At 52.9% G+C, this 19,755-nt stretch overlaps 1 protein-coding gene across 1 annotated transcript in view; it reads left to right on the top strand.

The window, feature by feature from the left end:
- The window catches only part of BACE2 (beta-secretase 2), an 82,319-nt gene that overhangs the window by 45,348 nt on the left and 17,216 nt on the right, over positions 1 to 19,755 (top strand). Inside the window, exons 4-9 of the mRNA XM_034655463.1 lie at positions 186 to 402; positions 3,626 to 3,754; positions 4,910 to 5,044; positions 6,598 to 6,699; positions 11,022 to 11,171; positions 18,511 to 18,679. Coding sequence (XP_034511354.1) covers positions 186 to 402; positions 3,626 to 3,754; positions 4,910 to 5,044; positions 6,598 to 6,699; positions 11,022 to 11,171; positions 18,511 to 18,679 — 902 coding nt within the window. The remainder of the gene's footprint in view (positions 1 to 185; positions 403 to 3,625; positions 3,755 to 4,909; positions 5,045 to 6,597; positions 6,700 to 11,021; positions 11,172 to 18,510; positions 18,680 to 19,755) is intronic.

Here is a 19,755-nt window from a genome sequence, read left to right as displayed (position 1 = left end):
GTGGCACGGAAACACCACCCAAATGTGAGTGATGATGTTTTGTGGGATAGGTCACTTTGTCAACAGGAACGCCGGTAATGATTAAAAATCATGCGCAGGACAGCGATATTTGCCGCCGCGCCCGGCCACCTCGTCTGAACGGGGACACGCAGGTGCAGAGCAGGCCTTGTCTTTTCCTTCTCCAGGTCCAGTACTTACCGCTCCAAGGGCTTTGACGTCACTGTGAAGTACACACAAGGGAGCTGGACCGGCTTCGTCGGGGAGGACGTCGTCACCATCCCGAAAGGCTTTAATAGCTCGTTTCTCGTCAACATCGCCACTATCTTTGAGTCAGAGAATTTCTTTCTGCCGGGGATCAAATGGAATGGGATCCTGGGACTTGCATATGCTGCTCTGGCCAAGGTAAGGCCCGTCTGGGGATCTAAGTAGATCGAAGTGGGGTCGAGCCAGACGGGTGGCAGGGGGGTCCTGGCTGTTGGAGACGGTCGGTGAGCGTCACATGGTGGAGACAGACGTGGTCGCACAGTTAATTATGTTTCTGGGCATCTTTAAAATTTAAGTTTGTAAATGGTGCAGTTCTTTGAACCTTCCTGCCAAGATATACTCATAGCATTACTTTTTTTTCATTTGTCTTTGTTTTTGCTTATTTTACTTCTGTAGTTTAAAAATGTTAACAGGATCTGAATCACTTTAATTTTGGCGTCGAAGCGTTTTTCTGAGGGGAGGATTAAGGGAACACATTACTTATTAAATTCCTACATTCTCATGAAGACATGGAGCCCGCGGCTGGCCCTGGAACCTCGTCGGGGGAGGCGCTGCGCTGGCGAGAGAGCGTTGTGTCGCCTTCCCGTGGCTGCGACGTCCCAGAGGAGCCCCTGGAGCCCGGGAAGGGCCTGAAAGCGCGTCCCAGGGACCGCCAGCCATTGGCCCAGTGTCAGAACTTGCACAAAATGGGAAAGACAGAATCTCCAAACATTTGTACTCAGGCCAGCCCAAAGCAAGTGACGTTGGTGTGACTGAGTGGGGAGGCAGGCTGGGGAATTTCCACCAGGAAGGGAGCCGGAGGCAAGCGGATTAGACACCAGGGCGTGCCCTGGAGCAGAGCAGAACGCGGTCACCCCTCCTGGCCCGTAATGGGCGCCGCACCTTGCCCTCTCATTGTTCGGTGCTCGGCTTGGGGCCAGAGAAATGCGGAACAAGCAGAAGCAGGTTGCAGGAGCTGCAGAGCCATGCCACAGAGCTCCCGTGGTCCGTGAGCACACAGGAGGGAAAGCCTGTTTTCTCTCCCGCAGGGATGTTCGTCCTAGCCCCAGTTCACTAGTAAATGGTGCAGGGGGCGAGGTGGGGAGGGGGCGGCAGGCTCGGGAGTTCCTGACCCTGGGATTCTGCAGGAGAGAGGAGCCTGTGAGGCAGGCGGGCTGAGGACATCCCAAGATGTTGGTTCCCTGGGTTCTGGTGACCTCCGCAGGAGGCCAAGTTCTCCTGTCTTTGGGATGTGCAGACTGAGGGTCAGAGAGGTTTACCCTCCTCGCCCAAGGCCTGTCTGCGGAGCCTGCGGGGTTCTGGAGCCCCTTTCTTCTCAGCACCATAGGTGAGCTTCAAACGAACTGTGTAGACTCGTAATAACATACATTGCTCAGTATGATCTCACCGTGTGACCGAGGGAAAACGTGGCATTGTTGCCTGACTTGGACGATGAAAGGTATGAGCATCATTGGTTTTATGTTGATCGTTGGGAAGATGGCAGAAAAAAGCTGAACTGCCCGCAATGGATAATATTGATAATAAGCTTCTTTGCAAATAATGACCTCAGGGTCCCTAGGGGTGACTGGACTTGCCACACGACCTCTCTGTGTATGCAGTTCTGAGACGACAATGATCAGCCTCCCGTCCCGGGTTTGAGGGGATGGTCACGGGATTGGTGGGATGTGGTGTGTGGCTGGAAACAGGGCCAGCAGGGCAGCGTGGCTTGGTGGGGCAGAGCTGTCACTGAAATAGGTTGACCGTACCCTCTGTGGTGGCCACGGCGCATGGTGGCCCCTGGTCAGTCCTGATGCTGCCCGCTGAGGATGTGCGTCAGACCCTGCCCTCCAGGGTCGCCCACGCCACGGATTCCTGCGTCCAGCCGCACACCTACGAGTCGGGCTCTCTTGGGTTGATCCTGGCACCTGTGTGTTTTTAAACCTCTAGAAGGAAGCTGAGGAATGACGTGGCAGAATCACAGTAGACCCCTTACTGTGTGCCAGGCACCGTTCCAAGGCCTTTGTCTACATTGGCCCATGGAAGCCCCGGGAGCAGCTCTGGGAGGCTATGGTTTCCCCATTTCACAGATACAGAAACAAAGGAACAAGTCACACGGTGAGCAAGTGACGGAGCCAGAATTCAGTCCCCCGCGGTGTTGCCCTTGCTGCCCCCCGAGCAGGTGTCTGCAAGAACAGCAGCCTGGGTCAGCACCACGCCCGGCCCACCTCGGGGGACTGGGGGACCTTGTCTCCATCATCCACCTGGACGCCTCGTGTGATGCTCACGTCACATAAGAGATAGTGCCGAATCCTGGCAGAGATCCACAGAAGCAGAACGAGGAGGCCAGCCGCAAATAACTTAAATAAATGGGAAGATTTCTACTTGCTAATGGGCTGTGCTCTTACTGCCTCCAAAATTACAGTGTTCATTCTTACGGGTAGTAAATAATAGTCCCAATGGTGACCACTGGTGGTCAGAGTCGGCCGGCGGCATCTGTGCCACCACAAGTAACTTTCTATCGGGAATCAGCAACTCCAAGTGATCCGTATCTCCCGGTTGTCAAAGCCAAAATCTACGCACAGGTCCCTGACCGGCCCTGGGGACCAGCAGCCCTGGGGGCCCAGTTCTAGCTCAGAGCTGCTCGCACAGCCCACCTCTTCCCTTTGAGTCCCGGAGACATGGCGCCCCGAGTCAGTGCTGGCTCTGCGGAAGGAAGGCACGGGCCACGTAGGGCCGCTGAACTGTGGCAGCGGGGAATCTGGGGCTTTTCAACCTCAGGGGCGCAGGACTCTCCTTCCCTGCTGCTTTCCTGCTCACTGGAGGTCAGCGGGGTCTGGGGTCTGAGAGGTCTCAGGCTGAGCACCTGTCTTTGGGGTGTGGCAGATGACCGTGGCGGAGAGACATGTAGCACGTTTTCTGAACCCATGAAGGCTGCTCCCAGAGACGCTTCTGCCCTTGCTGTGGCCGAGATGAGAGTCCACTGCCCATGTCGGTGACCCATTTCCACGTCTCGTGCCTGCCTCTCAGGGCATCGTGGTGACAAATGTGATGACATCCTAACAGCTCTAGAAATACCGTCTTAGGTTTGCGTCTCAGCCTTGCGCGGGGTCCACGAGGCTCTTCTCTGTCTCGTTCCAATTTTAGAAATACTCTCTTATTTTTTCCAACAGAGCCACGCGGACAGGGAAAAGACTGTGTAGTAGCAAGGTCTGTTGTTGGTTTCTGAATTACCGCCCTTGAGCAGAAGCTTGTTTGTTGTTTCGCCATGAAAAGAATTGAATACAAAGAAAACCAGTTTTGTATCTCATGCCTCATGGCTACTTTGGGTCAGTCATCATCTCCACTGAGAGTCATGGGGCTGCTGTCCTTGTGTCTCCTACAGCCGTCAAGTTCCCTGGAGACGTTCTTCGACTCCCTCGTGGCACAAGCGAAGATCCCCAACGTCTTCTCCATGCAGATGTGTGGGGCGGGGCTGCCCGTGGCCGGATCTGGTACCAACGGAGGTAGTCTTGTGGGTATCTTTTAGTCTTAAAGGGGGGAAAATCGCAAATTAATTGGGCAGCTTTTCTGTTTTATTAACACTCTGGTGGAAATACTAGAAGCGTACATAAGTACTGTGGAATTTTGATAACCCTTGTTATAAAACCTTTAAAAAAAATGGGTAAAATTAGGTATTATTTTTATCTTTTCTAATTATCCTGCCATCCAAAAGATGATTCTCATTGCTTCTCCAAATTCCATTAAAGCTCTTTAAAATTTTTCCCTTGAAGGGTAACATTTTGGTGGGTGGGGGAGGGGCAAGTGAGAAACAGTAGGGGGTGTGGCAGGTAGACTTTACCTGGGGTTGGTCTGCTGGTTGAGGGAAAATGCTGACGATTTCCTAAATTTGGTGCGATTTCTTGATTTGGTGCAGAGGCAGGGACACCTGTATGTCCTTTCTCTGCGCGTGTACACACACACACACACACACACACACACACACACAGCAGAAAGTTTTCTAGCCCTGCTGGGCATCCCCTCGATGGACCCTGCACCCAGATGTCTAAAGCAGGAGGTGACAGGGACAGTACACAAGAAGGGCTCCTCAGGGCAGGTGCCGACAATCCCCCGGTTGTCCAGCTGTGAGAAGCAGACACTCACTTGCTCTCATTTGCTTACACTACACTCGATCTTAACACCTTATTTACCCCCTTTCCCGGACCGAGGACAGCCTAGGATTTGTCGGGCGATATTCCATAGTTTTGCAACATGAAGTTTTGATGAAGGAAGCTCTTTTGTTCTGCTTTCCATGCAAATGTGTGAGACTGTAATCCTCCTCTGTCTTCTGAGGAAGCAAATTCTTCTCCGTCAACGTGGCTCACTATTTTACTTCATTTGGGGGCGAATCTCAGTATTGTAAGGCTAGAATCGTAGATACTTCCTTTATAGAAGGGAAACCACCAAAGCATCTTGATTAGACGAGGGCCTAAGATTGTTTGACCTTTGGATACATGGCCCCCAGTCGTTCCCCTTTAATTTTCAAGCATATATGTGATGTACCATCATCATAATGTGGAGGTCCTGATTCCAGTGAGGACTCACCTTCTGATTGTATGCTTCTCAGTGTAACCTGTTGATATGCCTCCGTATTTTTTCTCTTAATACCCGTAAATATTTTTCTTCTCAGGTCCTGGGTGGAATTGAGCCGAGTTTGTACAAAGGAGACATCTGGTATACCCCTATTAAGGAGGAATGGTATTATCAGATAGAAATTCTCAAGTTGGAAATTGGAGGCCAGAGCCTTAATCTGGATTGCAGAGAGGTATTTTCACGGTGATCTCTTTGTGTCTAGGTGCCTGGGTCACTTTAATACTATAGCTGGGACCCGAATAGGAAATTAGACGGTACAGGGGTGCCTGGGTGGTGCAGTCAGTTAAGCGTCTGACTCTTGGTTTTGGCTCAGGTCAGGATCTCAGGGTCCTGGGATGGAGCCCTGTGTTGGCTACGTGCGCGGTGGGGAGTCTGCTTGGATTCTCTCCTTTGTCTCCCTTCCCCCTCCCCTCCCCACCACCAACATGCACACTCTAAAATAAATAAATCATAAAAAATAAAATTAGGTTCATTACAAGATAAAGCAAAGATTCATTACATTAAAAGTTATAGGGCCTTTTCGTATGATAACGAACTCCTCCTTCCAGAAAACTTGCTTCCTTCCAGTCACTTGGTGGCTTCATAGGGAAAAATTAGCATAAAATTGTGTGAAGAGCACTATTGAGCACCTTTTCACCGTTCACCTGGGCCTGATGGCTCCTGGACTATGTCGAATAAGCAGGCTTTCATCAGTGCAAGGGAAAAAACGGGGACTAGAACTAAGCAAAATGAAACTCAAAATAAATCATCAACTTTGTCCTCCATTCATGCCCCTGCCGCTCACCTCTCCCTCCAGGACAAGTGGCGCTCTGAAGAGCAGCGTGTTCTGACTGTCCTGACAGGAGGCAGACGTGCAGAGCCGGGGCACCGAGTCACGTCGGAGCCCCATTCACACCGTCTGCAGTTGGTTTACTTGCGGCTGTAATGACACGATGAGGACAGCTTGTGGGACTCAGTCTCCCACCACGTCTGTAGGATGGTTTATAAAAACCGCCAGCATTTCATTCTGTTCCTACCTGCCACCACCTCCTTCCTCACGAACCATCCCCGTCCAGCATGGTTCCCATGCACACAGATACGTCTGGGACCCATCAGAGCTCGAGAGAGCCGTGCTCCCTCCCACTGTGATAGTCTCCGGTCCTCAGGCCACAGAGCTGGGTTTATTGTCAGTGGCACTTAGTTGCCACTGACGAATCCAGGGGTAGAATCAAAGGGGAGGGCCTGTAATACAACACAGACCTGCGTGAGATGCTCTCACTGAATGCGGCTGTGGTTCCTCCCTAAATGCAAGTACGGGGTGTCTGTTAAAAAAAACTCCATCCTAATTCTCTTTCTCCACGTCTGGGATAATAGTTGATTCTGTAGGATTTGTATAAATGGTAATTAATGGGTCATTTCAATCTGGAAAGACAGGGGGGTCTTCCCCCTTTGCTCTTGGGGACTCCTCGACAGGGACATCTGGGAACCTCCAGATGGGAAAATGTCTCCATGGGGAGAGCTGTTGATTTTGGACATGTCACTTCCCTTTCCTGGTCTCTGTTTCCTTATCTGGGAAGTGAGAACGTTGGGCTAGTGTCCACGTTCCAAGACTGTGCAGTGAGCGGAGCCACCAGTGAGGTTCCACGGCTGCCCGGATTTGAGTGTGGCGGCCCCAGTGACAGCAGGCTGGTGTCACGTGGCATGTCACTCACGTGCCCTCTCCCCACCCACTCTCCCCTGTTCCAGTATAACGCAGACAAGGCCATCGTGGACAGTGGCACCACACTTCTGCGCCTGCCCCAGAAGGTGTTCAATGCGGTGGTGGAAGCCGTGGCCCGCACGTCTCTGGTGAGTCCTCAGGGTGCTGATAAATCTCGGAGAACGCCGGCCCATGACCCCGTGCTGGAGAGCACTCCTGTGTATGTAATCGTCTTCATCTGAGCATTTTGAGCGGTTGGATTTTTTTTTTAACTCTTACGAAGTTCACAGTCTTGCTCTTAACTAGCAAAGAATTTCTTCACGTTAGCCTCAGGGGACTTGGATCTGAAGGTGCCACGCTGTTTAGTATTTCAAATAATAATGTAGTGGATATAGGACTTTTTTTTTAATCTAAGAAAAAAAGCCTCTTGGTAACATTCTATATTAGAGGAGATAGTGAACCAGGAATATGTTCTCAGCCTTTAAAACAAATGAACCCCAGATCGTACTCTTTTTGGCCTTCGTCTGGGCTGTGCTGGGATTTTAATCCTTCTGTAAAAGAATGCGATTTGCAGAAGACAAAGGTCAATCAGCCAGTAGAGTAATTATTAAAATCCTGCTCAAGGGCAAGATGCATTTTGGAGAAGTGGCTGAGAGCATTCCAGTATGGCTCCAACTTTCCAGTTGGTTCTGGGCAACAGGGTAGACCAAAGACATTGACTGGGAAGAACACAACTTCGGGGGTGAGGAGGACACGAACGGAGGCTGGTTTCTGCCACTTACTAGCTGGGTGCCCGGGACAGGATTCGGGCCCTCGGAGTCTCCACGTTCTCACTGCGGGGCTGTCGGGAGGGCTGGGGTGCGATGGGCCCCGCACAGCGGTGCTCTGGAAGGAGAAGCGTCTAATGTCCCACCGCCGTGCTGCTGCTGTTCGTTCAAACATGAGAGAAATGTTTCTCTCCACTTCTTGGTTGTGTTCATAAGCCTCCCTGTGTACAGGGCGACCCCTGCAGGGTCACCAGAAACCGGTGTCTCCTGCCCAAAGTCTTGCTGCTCGTACTAACGCAGGCCTGACTGTCCCATGACTCCACTGGCCGAATTCAGAGGATGATGGGAAAATGCACAGTGGCTGCTTTGTTCTAGCGGGAGCATGGGAAGGAGGAAGGGGCTTTTGGTCGTCCTGAACCAAACTTCAGCAGTCTGAAACTGCCGTGGGAAGAGCAGTAGGCAAACCAAGAGAAGGATGGGAGCAGAGAAAAGGAGTAGCTCAGAGGCCCCTTTTGAGCTTGAAACGACTTCAAGGCAGCAGTGGTCAAAAGCCAGAGGAAAGCTCCTATCTTGTCTCATATCTGCTGAATCAGAAAAAATGGCAAGGAAAGTTCTTAGTGCCCTAAATTCAGAATGCTGGCTGAAAATCAGACCATGCTTAAAATGTGGAGCCATATGCCGATTTTCTTCAGTAGTGAAAATGTCCTCAGCAGACCTGACACGAGCATCTTCAGACTGAGTATTCTGGGCTGGAAGTGTGTGAGGACCATCCCGCAGAAACGCTCAAGGCGCGCGGGGGAGCCCGGCCCGCCCTTGGCCAGCCCCGCCTCCGTGGAGCCGGTGACTCCAGCCCCCGTGGGTGCCGTGCAGGGAAAGAGTAGCACCCCTGGGGCGTCGCAACCCGTGTTCAGCGGTGACTGACTTTGTTAGAAAACCACGAGGTGTAGAAGGAATGGGATTACAGAATTCGTTTGCCTGGTCTAAAATTATCCTCTGATTTCAGAGCCTGTGTCAGGAAGGGGAGGACCCGGGAAGGTTCTCTGTCTTGGGCAGGGAAAACACAGCCAGGGCGGACAGGGTCCCTGTCTCCGTGGGCCTGGACCAAAGATGGGCATGTCTTTCTCACCTGTTGTGGTGTAGGGTTTCTTTCTGGTTAAGGGAATGGCTGGCTTCTGGGAGTTAAATGCAATGCAAATGTCGGGCTCTGTCTCCTGGCCTGGTTTGTTCCGACGGGATTTTAGGAATGCATGGTTTATAGGTCTGTATTTTGAAATGAGCCCGGTGGGGAGTTCTGTGAACGGCAGAGACCCAGGCTCCCTCTCCTCATAGCTGTAGCACCCTTGTGCTCGGCCCAGTGCTGCCCCATCTGTAAAGTCCAGACGTAGGATGACACCTGCTTTACGGTGACTTCTGACTCTGAACTCTGTGATCTGAGGGTCAAAACTGTCCTCCAAGGACACCTGGCTTAGCCTCTGGGGAGGTGCCTGGACTCAGGCACCTCTCTGGAGGCAGGTGCCCCCCCCCATCCGATTCAGAGCTGTGCCCCTTAGGTGAGTTTCCAGGCCTGATCCTTCATCTGCAAATTGGAGCTGCCCACGGGCACTGACGTGGGGGGCTCCCTGCCCTGGGCGCAGGCCAGCCACCCTCACCTTGGCCCATCCTTAGGTCCAGCAAATGACTGGCAGACCCTTTATCAACTCATCTGGCAAGGGATTCTGCCCTCAAATAGATACATAGTTCAAATTGATTCAACTTTTATTAAAGGTGAAAATACATTAACACCAACATTAGAAATGTCACAGATCAACCACTCACGGTTTCATAATGGATGGTCCTTGTAATGAATGAAAACCCTGGGGTGTTTTCTCCCCGCTGTCTGGTCCTGGAGGGATGGATGGATGGAGGGAGGGAAGGAGGGACGAGGACAGGCAGGCTCGCACCTGCCGCATGTGGTCCTGCAGCACAAGGCACTCAGCGTTCATCCGGTTATGCTCCATTTTCTCAGTTCTTGCCGGGCTTGGTCTCCGAGCCATCCCCGCTTACCTGTCTTACCTTCTCTCTATTTCCATAGCACCCTTCTTCTGGACTTGCCAGCCCTGCGCCCTCTTTGTGGGTGTGTCCTTTGCCAGCCGATCCAGGGTGGGTCCTAGGCCCCTCCCTTCTCCCTATCCTCCGGAAAGGGATTCCCTCTGTGCCACATCATCCCTTCCCATCCACCCGTCGGTGACTCTCGACTGGGCCTGGCTCGACAGGAGTTTAGACCCACGAGCCAGTGGCCCATGTAAATCTCATTTGGACTCCTGAATCACACCCAGCTTGCCACAAAGCTCAGATCTCTGACAGATGATCTCTGTTGAAGACGCCAAGGCTGCCAAGATACCCTCTGTCCCCCATCTTCTCCTTCCTGTCCGCAGCACTGGCCCCCACGGCTGCAGTCTGTTTTATCCAGTGAGGCAGCTCCCATGCTCGGCCCGCCCTCCCTCAAACTCATCTCATACCGCTCCCTGGCCCGTAGCTCAACTCAGCTTCCTAGGGATGCTCCCTGGACAGTCACCCCTTATTCCAGGTCAATACTGTCCTAGCTCACCCCCATCCATGCTCCTGGATCCGCCCCATCGTATACACTCCTAGCTCCGCCCCATCATATACACTCCTAGCTCCGCCCCATCCCATGCTCTTCTAGCTCCGCCCCATCATATACACTTCTGGCTCCGCCCCATCCCCTGCTCCTGGCTGCGCCCCATCACATACACTACTAGCAGGTGCAGGATAGAGCTGCTCAGGAACCGTCCCTTGCTCCTGGCAGGAGTTATTTGTAGTTAACATGCGGACTTAGTGACTAGTGGGCATGTGCAGGTGGCATCGCTCATGGTCAGGGTCAGCAGACCCCTGTTGGGAGGCTCAGGTGGGCGCTCTGTGCTCTTGACTGTTCATTTTTCCCACAGGTATTTCCTGAGTCTCTCCTGTGGGCTAGGTGTTAGAACTGTAAGGCGGGCAGACAATACATCTCTGTCCTTCGAGGACTCAGATTGTAGTGCAGACAAGAGAACGTAAGCAGTTACGCCCATAAATGTCAAATGAGAGCTGTTACAAGGAGGAAGACCAAGGGGGAGAGCCACATGGTGGGCTGTCAGCACGGTGGTGAGGGCTTCCTGGAAGGTGGCATCTGAGCTGATGTCTGGAGGAAGAGAAAGGTATTCCAGAAGAGCAGAGAGCCCACCCGGGGCTCTGCACCGGGAGAAAGAGTGCTGTGCTCGGAACTCAGAGGAGAGATGATGCCCAAAAGGGTCTGGAGGGCCACACGTCGGATGTACTGTTTCTTCTAAAGGGCCATTGCCCGCCACTGAGACCTCGGGCGGTTGCGTCTCCTCCGTATGCTCTGGTTTCCTCATCTCTCCCGTGGGGTACGGGGGTGCTGCTCCCCGGCCGATGCGGCTTTTCGAGGATTGAGGTAGTGAGTGCAGCGGAGGGTTTGCCGCGGTGCCTGACACCAGCCGGTACTCTCCGTGCCTGTGTGATCCTAATAGCTGCGAATTTGTCATTACCGTTCCCCTTCCAGAGGGCTGCTGGCTCCCCCACACCGTCCAAGGGAAACGGTGTTTACCACCACGGGCATCTGGCGAGGGGAGGAGGGGAGCTGGGCGCTGTTTCCTGTTGATGTGCCAGACGAGTCATGGTTTCTCACGTGATCTCGCTTTGTCCAGATTCCAGAATTCTCTGATGGTTTCTGGACTGGGTCCCAGCTGGCTTGCTGGACGAATTCGGAGACACCTTGGTCTTACTTCCCTAAAATCTCCATCTACCTGAGAGACGAGAACTCCAGCCGGTCGTTCCGAGTGACCATCCTGCCGCAGGTATGAACTGGGCGGTGCGCCTTTCTCCCCGAACCTGTCCCGCCCCGAACCTCCCAGGCACTTCGTGCGTCACGCGCACATGGGGGTAGCGCATCTGCGGGAGGTATCGGTGGCCGCGGTGATGCTGTGTGACAGCCGCAAAACCCGGCAGCCCTCATCAGCGAACGTGCACCCCTGCGCGTGAGTCTGGGCAGCCCCGCTGCTCTCCTCACGCTCGCCCACGCGTCCGGTCGGCTGGTGCTCGGCCAGCCCGCTGGGGTGGCCTCCCTCGTGGATCCGGTGGCTCCCACCGTCGGGCAGCCAGCTCGTGGTGGTGGCGGCGCTCTGGAGGGGGAAACACACAGAGGGGCCGGCTGCATGGTCCCTGCGCTGCAAGGGCCTGGCAGCAGGAAAGGCCAAGAATGGAGAACATTTGTGCAGTGTCCACCATAGCATCAAAATAGGTTCTTTTATTTTATATATTTATTTTTAAAGATTTTATTCATTCATTTGAGAACGCGCGCACACAAGCAGGGGGAGCGGCAGAGGGAGAGGGAGAAACGGACTCCGCGCTGTGCAGGGAGCCTTGATTCCAGGACCCTGGTATCATGACCCGAGCTGAATGCACACCCTGAGCAGACTGAGCCAACCAGGTGCCCCCAGAACATGTGCTTTTAAAAAGGAGAATAAAACCGGACCCTCAGAGAAATGAAGACATCCTTTTATTTCTCCTCTTCAATACATCATTGGCTCCTTCCTCCCCCTAAGCATCTATCAAACACAGCCTGTTCTGGCCTGCTCGGTCATGCCTCTCACCTCCTCCTCCCCTTTCCCGAGGCTCTCGCTCAGGTCCCCCACTGCACCCCTCCAGGGACCTCCAAACACTCTCCGTGTAGCCCAGTCCCCTCCTTTCTGCCCTTAAAGCCGTTGCCCAGGTGGCATATTTCAGCCTGCTTGCTGGCCCTGCTGTGAGCCATCAGTGAGTCCCCACTCAGCGCACACTGATGTTCTCGTTCCCTGTGGCTCTCCGGGCCTCACTGGAGCCTTCCACACCCTTGACCCGCCTCTCACCGGTCAGTGTCCTCCCGGCCTTCGTGCTCTCTCACTCTCCTGACCTTTACTTCTGCCAACCACCCCCTCCCGGCCGCAATGCCCTCTCCTCCCCACTCCCTCTGCATATCCAGATTCTTCCCATCCTTCAAGGTCCCGCTCAAACAACCCCTCTTTTGTTGAACCTCTGCTGAGCAGAATAACCCGTTTGTGAGCCTGCCCTTCAGAGTCATGCTTCCTAGTCCACTCATCCGGCATGCGGTCATCCCTTTACGGGGTATTCTGTGCTGTTGCCTTTTTCGTTTGACTCTGTTTTCTTTAAAAGCCCATGCACGCACTTAGAGTTCTCCGTCAGTTACGTTAATTCCTTGAAGAGGAGAACCACGAGACCGACGGCCCTTGCTCCTTCCCTGGCACGAGTACGAAGTGGAGGCTAGTGTGTAATCACTGTTGTTTTGAACAGACCGATCAGTGTGCCTTTGTCGTGATTTGGTGACTTTGGGACAAAGGATGGGGTGGGGGGATAGGGAAGGAGGAATGATTTCAGAAGTAAAAAGGAAGTTTTAATCCTGCCTTTTCCCTTCTCCACTTTATACATGGGGACAGGCCTTCCAGGAATGGTGGGTTACTGGGGAAGAGCCTGAGAGCCTCAAGAGAAACACGGGGACAGAGGACACAGCCGCCAAGGCCGCTCTGCTCCGCCCCTGACTCACACTGTAACTTTGAGCAGATCACTGAGCCCTTTCTCCGTCTGTCCCTTTAGCTATAAAGGGAGAAATCATAATACTTACCAAAGACATTTTCACCGCATACAGTGATATGTCTCCTGCGTCTTTAAAGTCATTGCACTTTATGATTAAATTTTGGTCAGTCGAACAGCACGATGTGGACGTTATTTCCTCAGTGTGGTTTGTAACTGAGTCGAAGCCTAGCTTCAGGAACAAGGTGAGCGTGTAACTGTAAATAAATGGCAGGGGGTTGTTTGGCAGAATCAGGGACTCACAAGACGCAGGAGAAAACAGGCATTCGGGGGGAACTTCTGTGATGTCCAGGGCGGGCAGTAGCCACCAGAGCTGGGAGGTCACTGGGGCTCAGCGACCGAGCGCGGCCTGAGCGCGGGAATATAATGAGGGAGGTTTGGGAGTGTTGCCTTTAATTTTCGTTATCTCTGCGTGAGAATTCAGTATTATTCTCACGAGACTGTAGATATTTTTTGGTTGACTTTGACATGTTCACATTTTTGGTTTTTAAAAATCTGCTTCACCTGCTGTTTTCCTGATTTCTTACTCAACATTCCCATTCCATTTTCTTTCCGTCCCCTTCTTGGAAAAGGGCTTGGATGGGTGTTTGTGAACCGTCGTGTGCCGATAACCTCACAGGTTATCGTGTGCCACTGACAGAGCCCTCGGGGTCAGCGCTGGGGGGTCCTCTCCTAACACTGCAGCTCTGCCGGCCTGCCCGCCCCCCTCTCCCTAACATTTAAGCAATCTTCAGGGCTCCTTCCCACCGAAGTTTTAGAATAGGGCCCGTGCCTCGGGCCTTTTTGGCATCGGCAGTAGTGGATGCTTGCTAGTGCAGAGAAGAGTGGTGTCAAAGGCAATTATCTTAAATTTTGTCTGTCTCCACTCTTTCCCCAAAACACATGGGCTGCATCTTTTTTGGCCTGTTGACAAAAGCAGTCCCCAACCCCAGCCCACAGGCAAATTCTGGTTTTCTTTTCCACATAACCCTAAAAATGTAAATAATTTCAGTCTACCACTGGTTGGTCTATTTGTGCTATTTTAGTGTAAGACAGACAGTTTATTCTGAGATCTAGCAATACTTCAGCTTTCCCCAGCTTGTTACAGCATCTACAGTCTGGAACTTTTATTGGCAGTCAGCTGGGATACACATACAAAGAGTAAAAGATACAAATTCGGTCTGCATATTTTTGCATCAATACCCTCAGTTACATGATAGGTGATAATTGATTTGGTTTTATTATAGAAGTAATTCCTTCAAAAGTCGGGGTGTGTTGCGTGTGTGTCCACGGACGTTCCTAGGGCTTGCTTACAGACCCTTGGGTGAAGGTGCTGTGGTGGCAGGTCAGCGCTGGGGGGCGTCCTCTCCTGACACTGCCGCTCTGCCTGCCTGCCCCCCTCTCCCTAGCATTGAGCGCAGTGCCTTTGCCTCGTTTGAGTTGGTCGTGAGAAGTTGCGTCTTTCATTTGGTGCTCGTCAGGCTCCATCCACACCGTTCATGTCACCTGCATTTATTGAGGCCCTCCTGGGTGCCGACCCTCGGACCCTCGCAGCCGAGGTGCCAGGACCATAGCGGAGAACAGAATGAATGATTCCTTGCCTTGAAGGAGGGCTTGCGCACAGACAGACCAGCTGGGGAGGGTTCTGACTGCGGGCTCAGTTCCCGGACCAGCATCTGCTCCGTGTCTATCCACGGATGACGCCAGCGGCTGTCACAGCTCTGTCCTTGCTCTCCNTCCTTGAAGAGGAGAACCACGAGACCGACGGCCCTTGCTCCTTCCCTGGCACGAGTACGAAGTGGAGGCTAGTGTGTAATCACTGTTGTTTTGAACAGACCGATCAGTGTGCCTTTGTCGTGATTTGGTGACTTTGGGACAAAGGATGGGGTGGGGGGATAGGGAAGGAGGAATGATTTCAGAAGTAAAAAGGAAGTTTTAATCCTGCCTTTTCCCTTCTCCACTTTATACATGGGGACAGGCCTTCCAGGAATGGTGGGTTACTGGGGAAGAGCCTGAGAGCCTCAAGAGAAACACGGGGACAGAGGACACAGCCGCCAAGGCCGCTCTGCTCCGCCCCTGACTCACACTGTAACTTTGAGCAGATCACTGAGCCCTTTCTCCGTCTGTCCCTTTAGCTATAAAGGGAGAAATCATAATACTTACCAAAGACATTTTCACCGCATACAGTGATATGTCTCCTGCGTCTTTAAAGTCATTGCACTTTATGATTAAATTTTGGTCAGTCGAACAGCACGATGTGGACGTTATTTCCTCAGTGTGGTTTGTAACTGAGTCGAAGCCTAGCTTCAGGAACAAGGTGAGCGTGTAACTGTAAATAAATGGCAGGGGGTTGTTTGGCAGAATCAGGGACTCACAAGACGCAGGAGAAAACAGGCATTCGGGGGGAACTTCTGTGATGTCCAGGGCGGGCAGTAGCCACCAGAGCTGGGAGGTCACTGGGGCTCAGCGACCGAGCGCGGCCTGAGCGCGGGAATATAATGAGGGAGGTTTGGGAGTGTTGCCTTTAATTTTCGTTATCTCTGCGTGAGAATTCAGTATTCTCACGAGACTGTAGATATTTTTTGGTTGACTTTGACATGTTCACATTTTTGGTTTTTAAAAATCTGCTTCACCTGCTGTTTTCCTGATTTCTTACTCAACATTCCCATTCCATTTTCTTTCCGTCCCCTTCTTGGAAAAGGGCTTGGATGGGTGTTTGTGAACCGTCGTGTGCCGATAACCTCACAGGTTATCGTGTGCCACTGACAGAGCCCTCGGGGTCAGCGCTGGGGGGTCCTCTCCTAACACTGCAGCTCTGCCGGCCTGCCCGCCCCCCTCTCCCTAACATTTAAGCAATCTTCAGGGCTCCTTCCCACCGAAGTTTTAGAATAGGGCCCGTGCCTCGGGCCTTTTTGGCATCGGCAGTAGTGGATGCTTGCTAGTGCAGAGAAGAGTGGTGTCAAAGGCAATTATCTTAAATTTTGTCTGTCTCCACTCTTTCCCCAAAACACATGGGCTGCATCTTTTTTGGCCTGTTGACAAAAGCAGTCCCCAACCCCAGCCCACAGGCAAATTCTGGTTTTCTTTTCCACATAACCCTAAAAATGTAAATAATTTCAGTCTACCACTGGTTGGTCTATTTGTGCTATTTTAGTGTAAGACAGACAGTTTATTCTGAGATCTAGCAATACTTCAGCTTTCCCCAGCTTGTTACAGCATCTACAGTCTGGAACTTTTATTGGCAGTCAGCTGGGATACACATACAAAGAGTAAAAGATACAAATTCGGTCTGCATATTTTTGCATCAATACCCTCAGTTACATGATAGGTGATAATTGATTTGGTTTTATTATAGAAGTAATTCCTTCAAAAGTCGGGGTGTGTTGCGTGTGTGTCCACGGACGTTCCTAGGGCTTGCTTACAGACCCTTGGGTGAAGGTGCTGTGGTGGCAGGTCAGCGCTGGGGGGCGTCCTCTCCTGACACTGCCGCTCTGCCTGCCTGCCCCCCTCTCCCTAGCATTGAGCGCAGTGCCTTTGCCTCGTTTGAGTTGGTCGTGAGAAGTTGCGTCTTTCATTTGGTGCTCGTCAGGCTCCATCCACACCGTTCATGTCACCTGCATTTATTGAGGCCCTCCTGGGTGCCGACCCTCGGACCCTCGCAGCCGAGGTGCCAGGACCATAGCGGAGAACAGAATGAATGATTCCTTGCCTTGAAGGAGGGCTTGCGCACAGACAGACCAGCTGGGGAGGGTTCTGACTGCGGGCTCAGTTCCCGGACCAGCATCTGCTCCGTGTCTATCCACGGATGACGCCAGCGGCTGTCACAGCTCTGTCCTTGCTCTCCCCGCTGCCCGGCAGCCCCTCGTCCTCTCGCCGTCCCCGCGCTGGCAAGGACCGTGAAGTTCATCTTCCTCGGGTGTCAGCTTGATTGTATCCGTTCTCTCTAGCACAGCTTCTGGTTTCCTTTCCTGCCCAGATGTTAAATAGTGCTCCTATGTTTCCCACTCCTCGTGGTGGCATTCCCTCCCACCCCTATGCTGTGGTTTGCCTCCCGGCTGGCACCCCTCCCTTGTTACCCTGGTGCAGCCCCTCCCTGCCACACCCTCTGAAAATCCGCACCCCTCACCCTTCCCTCCACAAAGCCCCGGGCTCCCGGCCTTTCCCTCCACAATCTTTCTTTGTGTTTCTACCCTTTAGGGCGGGTCAGTACTTAAAGGAAAGTCCTTCTTCCTGCTCATTTTGCCCTTGATTGCTTTTTTTTGGTGTTTTGTCTTGCTAAGCCACTCTACTCTCTTGGTGGCCTGCATTTGAATGCTTTGCTGTTGAAGCACAAAGGGGTTGTTCTCCCTGAGGTGACATTGGCTTGCTCCCTGATTTAAGTTTTGACTCATTTCCTCGCAGACTCGCCCCCCAGAGGACCTCAGGGGCCCCAAGTGTTGCGTTGATAGAACACGAGCAGCCCATGGTCCTCATCCTTGTGGGAGCGTCCTTCGTGCGGGTGCTGGGTCTTCTCGCTGACGGTGACAGCTTCTCTCTCTCTGACCGAGGAAATAAAATCATCCTGCTTCCACCCTGCTGCCTACTGTCAAGCTCTCTTTGGCAAAGGATGACAAAGACGGCATCCTGGGGCCGGTTAGGAGCCATCGCAGCCTCCTCGCAGGAGAGCAGAGGACGCTCATGGTCGGGACCGGGCGGTAGCCATGGGGACGGGAGACGTGATTGGATTCGGATGCCATTTCAAAGGAAGGCCTGCAGCCTCTGGTTATGGTTTCCATGTAGGGAGAGACATCCCGGCCCGGTGCCGTAGGGCCTGAGGAAGTGAGTGAATCACAGATTTACTGAAACAGAAGACCTTGGGGGGAAAAGCACATTTGGGGAGAACGTCCAGAGTTCAGATTTTCTCATATGACATTTGAGATGCCCGTTGAGTGTGGCTGTGGTAGCAAAGATCTGGCTGGAGGTCAAGATTTGGGCATCAGCATAGAACCCCAGGGTGTGCTTAGGGCCATGGGGCCACATGGATCACCTGGGGCGGGGGTGGGGGGATGGCCGCCAGGAGGCCGGAGCCCTGGCCTTCTCTGATGCTTACAGGTGAGGAAGGGAACGCAAACCCTACACAAGTGCCTGAGAAGGGGCCACTCGTGTTGGGGGAAGAAGAGCCAACCCTTTCCCAGAGGCCAAGGGAAGGAGGCGGCTTGAGGGGGAGAGCTGGCTGGCCCACGTTACCGTAGAGGGGCCTGCCCCCTCCCTGGATGGGGGTCTTCAAGGGCACAGGGACTGTGTGTTGGTTGCTGGTACTGAGGCAGTATCGAGGCGACACCAAGTGCTGGATGGACGCGCGGATGGGCGGCTATAGTTATAGGCAGCACACGTGTTTTTATCACTTTCAGTAATGTTTATCACCATGCTCGTGATGTCATCTTCCAGGTGGCAGGGTAACGTCATCCCCTTCTCTCCCCGCGTCGCCCCCACAGCACCGAGGAGGGTTGGAACACACTGTGGCCTCGACAGCTTTGTGATATTGCCGGATTCATGCTTTTCCCTGTCTGTCTGCCCTTTCCTCGTCAACAGCTGTACATCCAGCCCATGATGGGGGCTGGCCTGAATTATGAATGTTACCGATTCGGCATCTCACCTTCCACGAACGCGCTGGTGATTGGTGCTACCGTGATGGAGGGTTTCTACGTGATCTTCGACAGAGCTCGGAAGAGGGTGGGCTTTGCCGCCAGCCCCTGTGCAGGTAAGGGACGCTTGCACGGGACGGGGAGCCCCAGCTGGAGTACTCAGTGTCTGTTCACTAACTTGGGAGCAACTCTTGAGGAAGGGTCAGTGACCTTTGGATTGTTTCCCACAGGCCTGCCATCCGTGGTCAGTCTTATCAGTAAGGCGCACGTGGGTAGGGTTACGGAGAGGAGGAAGTGAGTCCATCCGCGTCCAGCGTTGAGTCCCATGCTGGACACATGGCAAATGCGTGATTGATGTTAGTATTATGGTTCTCTCTCAAGTTAAACTTAAAGTGGTATCTCACACCACAGAATAAAGACAGGGGGTCTTGGGGAAGAATTACAGTTTTTTTGACAGAAAAATTAACATAAAGATTCATGGGTAAGCTGTGTATTTTTTTTTTCCACCAAAGCGATCTTCATTGTGAGATAAGAAGTAAATGCCAATCATTGCTTTTTCTTGAAATCCTAAAATGACGAGATCAAGGAGTGTGTTTTTCTCCTAGAACCCCTTTGAAGAGCTGGTTTGGGGGTGAGTCGGCAGCATTGTTCTGCGAAGCCGAGCTTGAAGGTTGGGCCAGTGTTCAGGGAAACCAGGAGAGAGGGCAGGAAAGTTGATGGGCGGGTCAACCCCCAAACTCGGAAATGTCTGTAGACAAACAGTTTGCTAGGACAGAGTGTCCACACAGCGCACGGTTTAGCGGGAAGGTCAGTACTTCTGGCAGAAAAGGCCAGTCCTGGACGTGGGCATGAGCTGGGATGGCTGGGGATGCGTGGAGAGCACGTGACCAGGCAGCGGGCAGGCGCCCCCGAGCTCCTGGGTGGGATTTCAGGGGACTGGCAGATCCTGGCGTGTGGGATTCAGAGTTGGCGGGTAACATGCCGACGGAGAGAATTAAGCACATGTGAGGCGGCAGAACAGACAGCAAGGAGGTGGGACAGGAGAAAATGAGAGGCTGTGGGGTGAGATGCGGGCCCCCACGCAGCATGGAGAGGGAGGCGTGAATTCAGTGAAACCCTCGGGATAGTGACCCACAGGCAGGAAGGCTGGCTGAGCCAGTCGCCCCAACCTTGACCGGACCTTCCATGGGAT

Source organism: Ailuropoda melanoleuca, chromosome 1 (assembly GCF_002007445.2).
Source record: "Ailuropoda melanoleuca isolate Jingjing chromosome 1, ASM200744v2, whole genome shotgun sequence".
Lineage (NCBI taxonomy): Eukaryota > Metazoa > Chordata > Mammalia > Carnivora > Ursidae > Ailuropoda > Ailuropoda melanoleuca.
The sequence above is the reverse complement of the archived record's forward strand: the minus strand, read 5'-3'. Positions and strand labels throughout refer to the sequence as shown.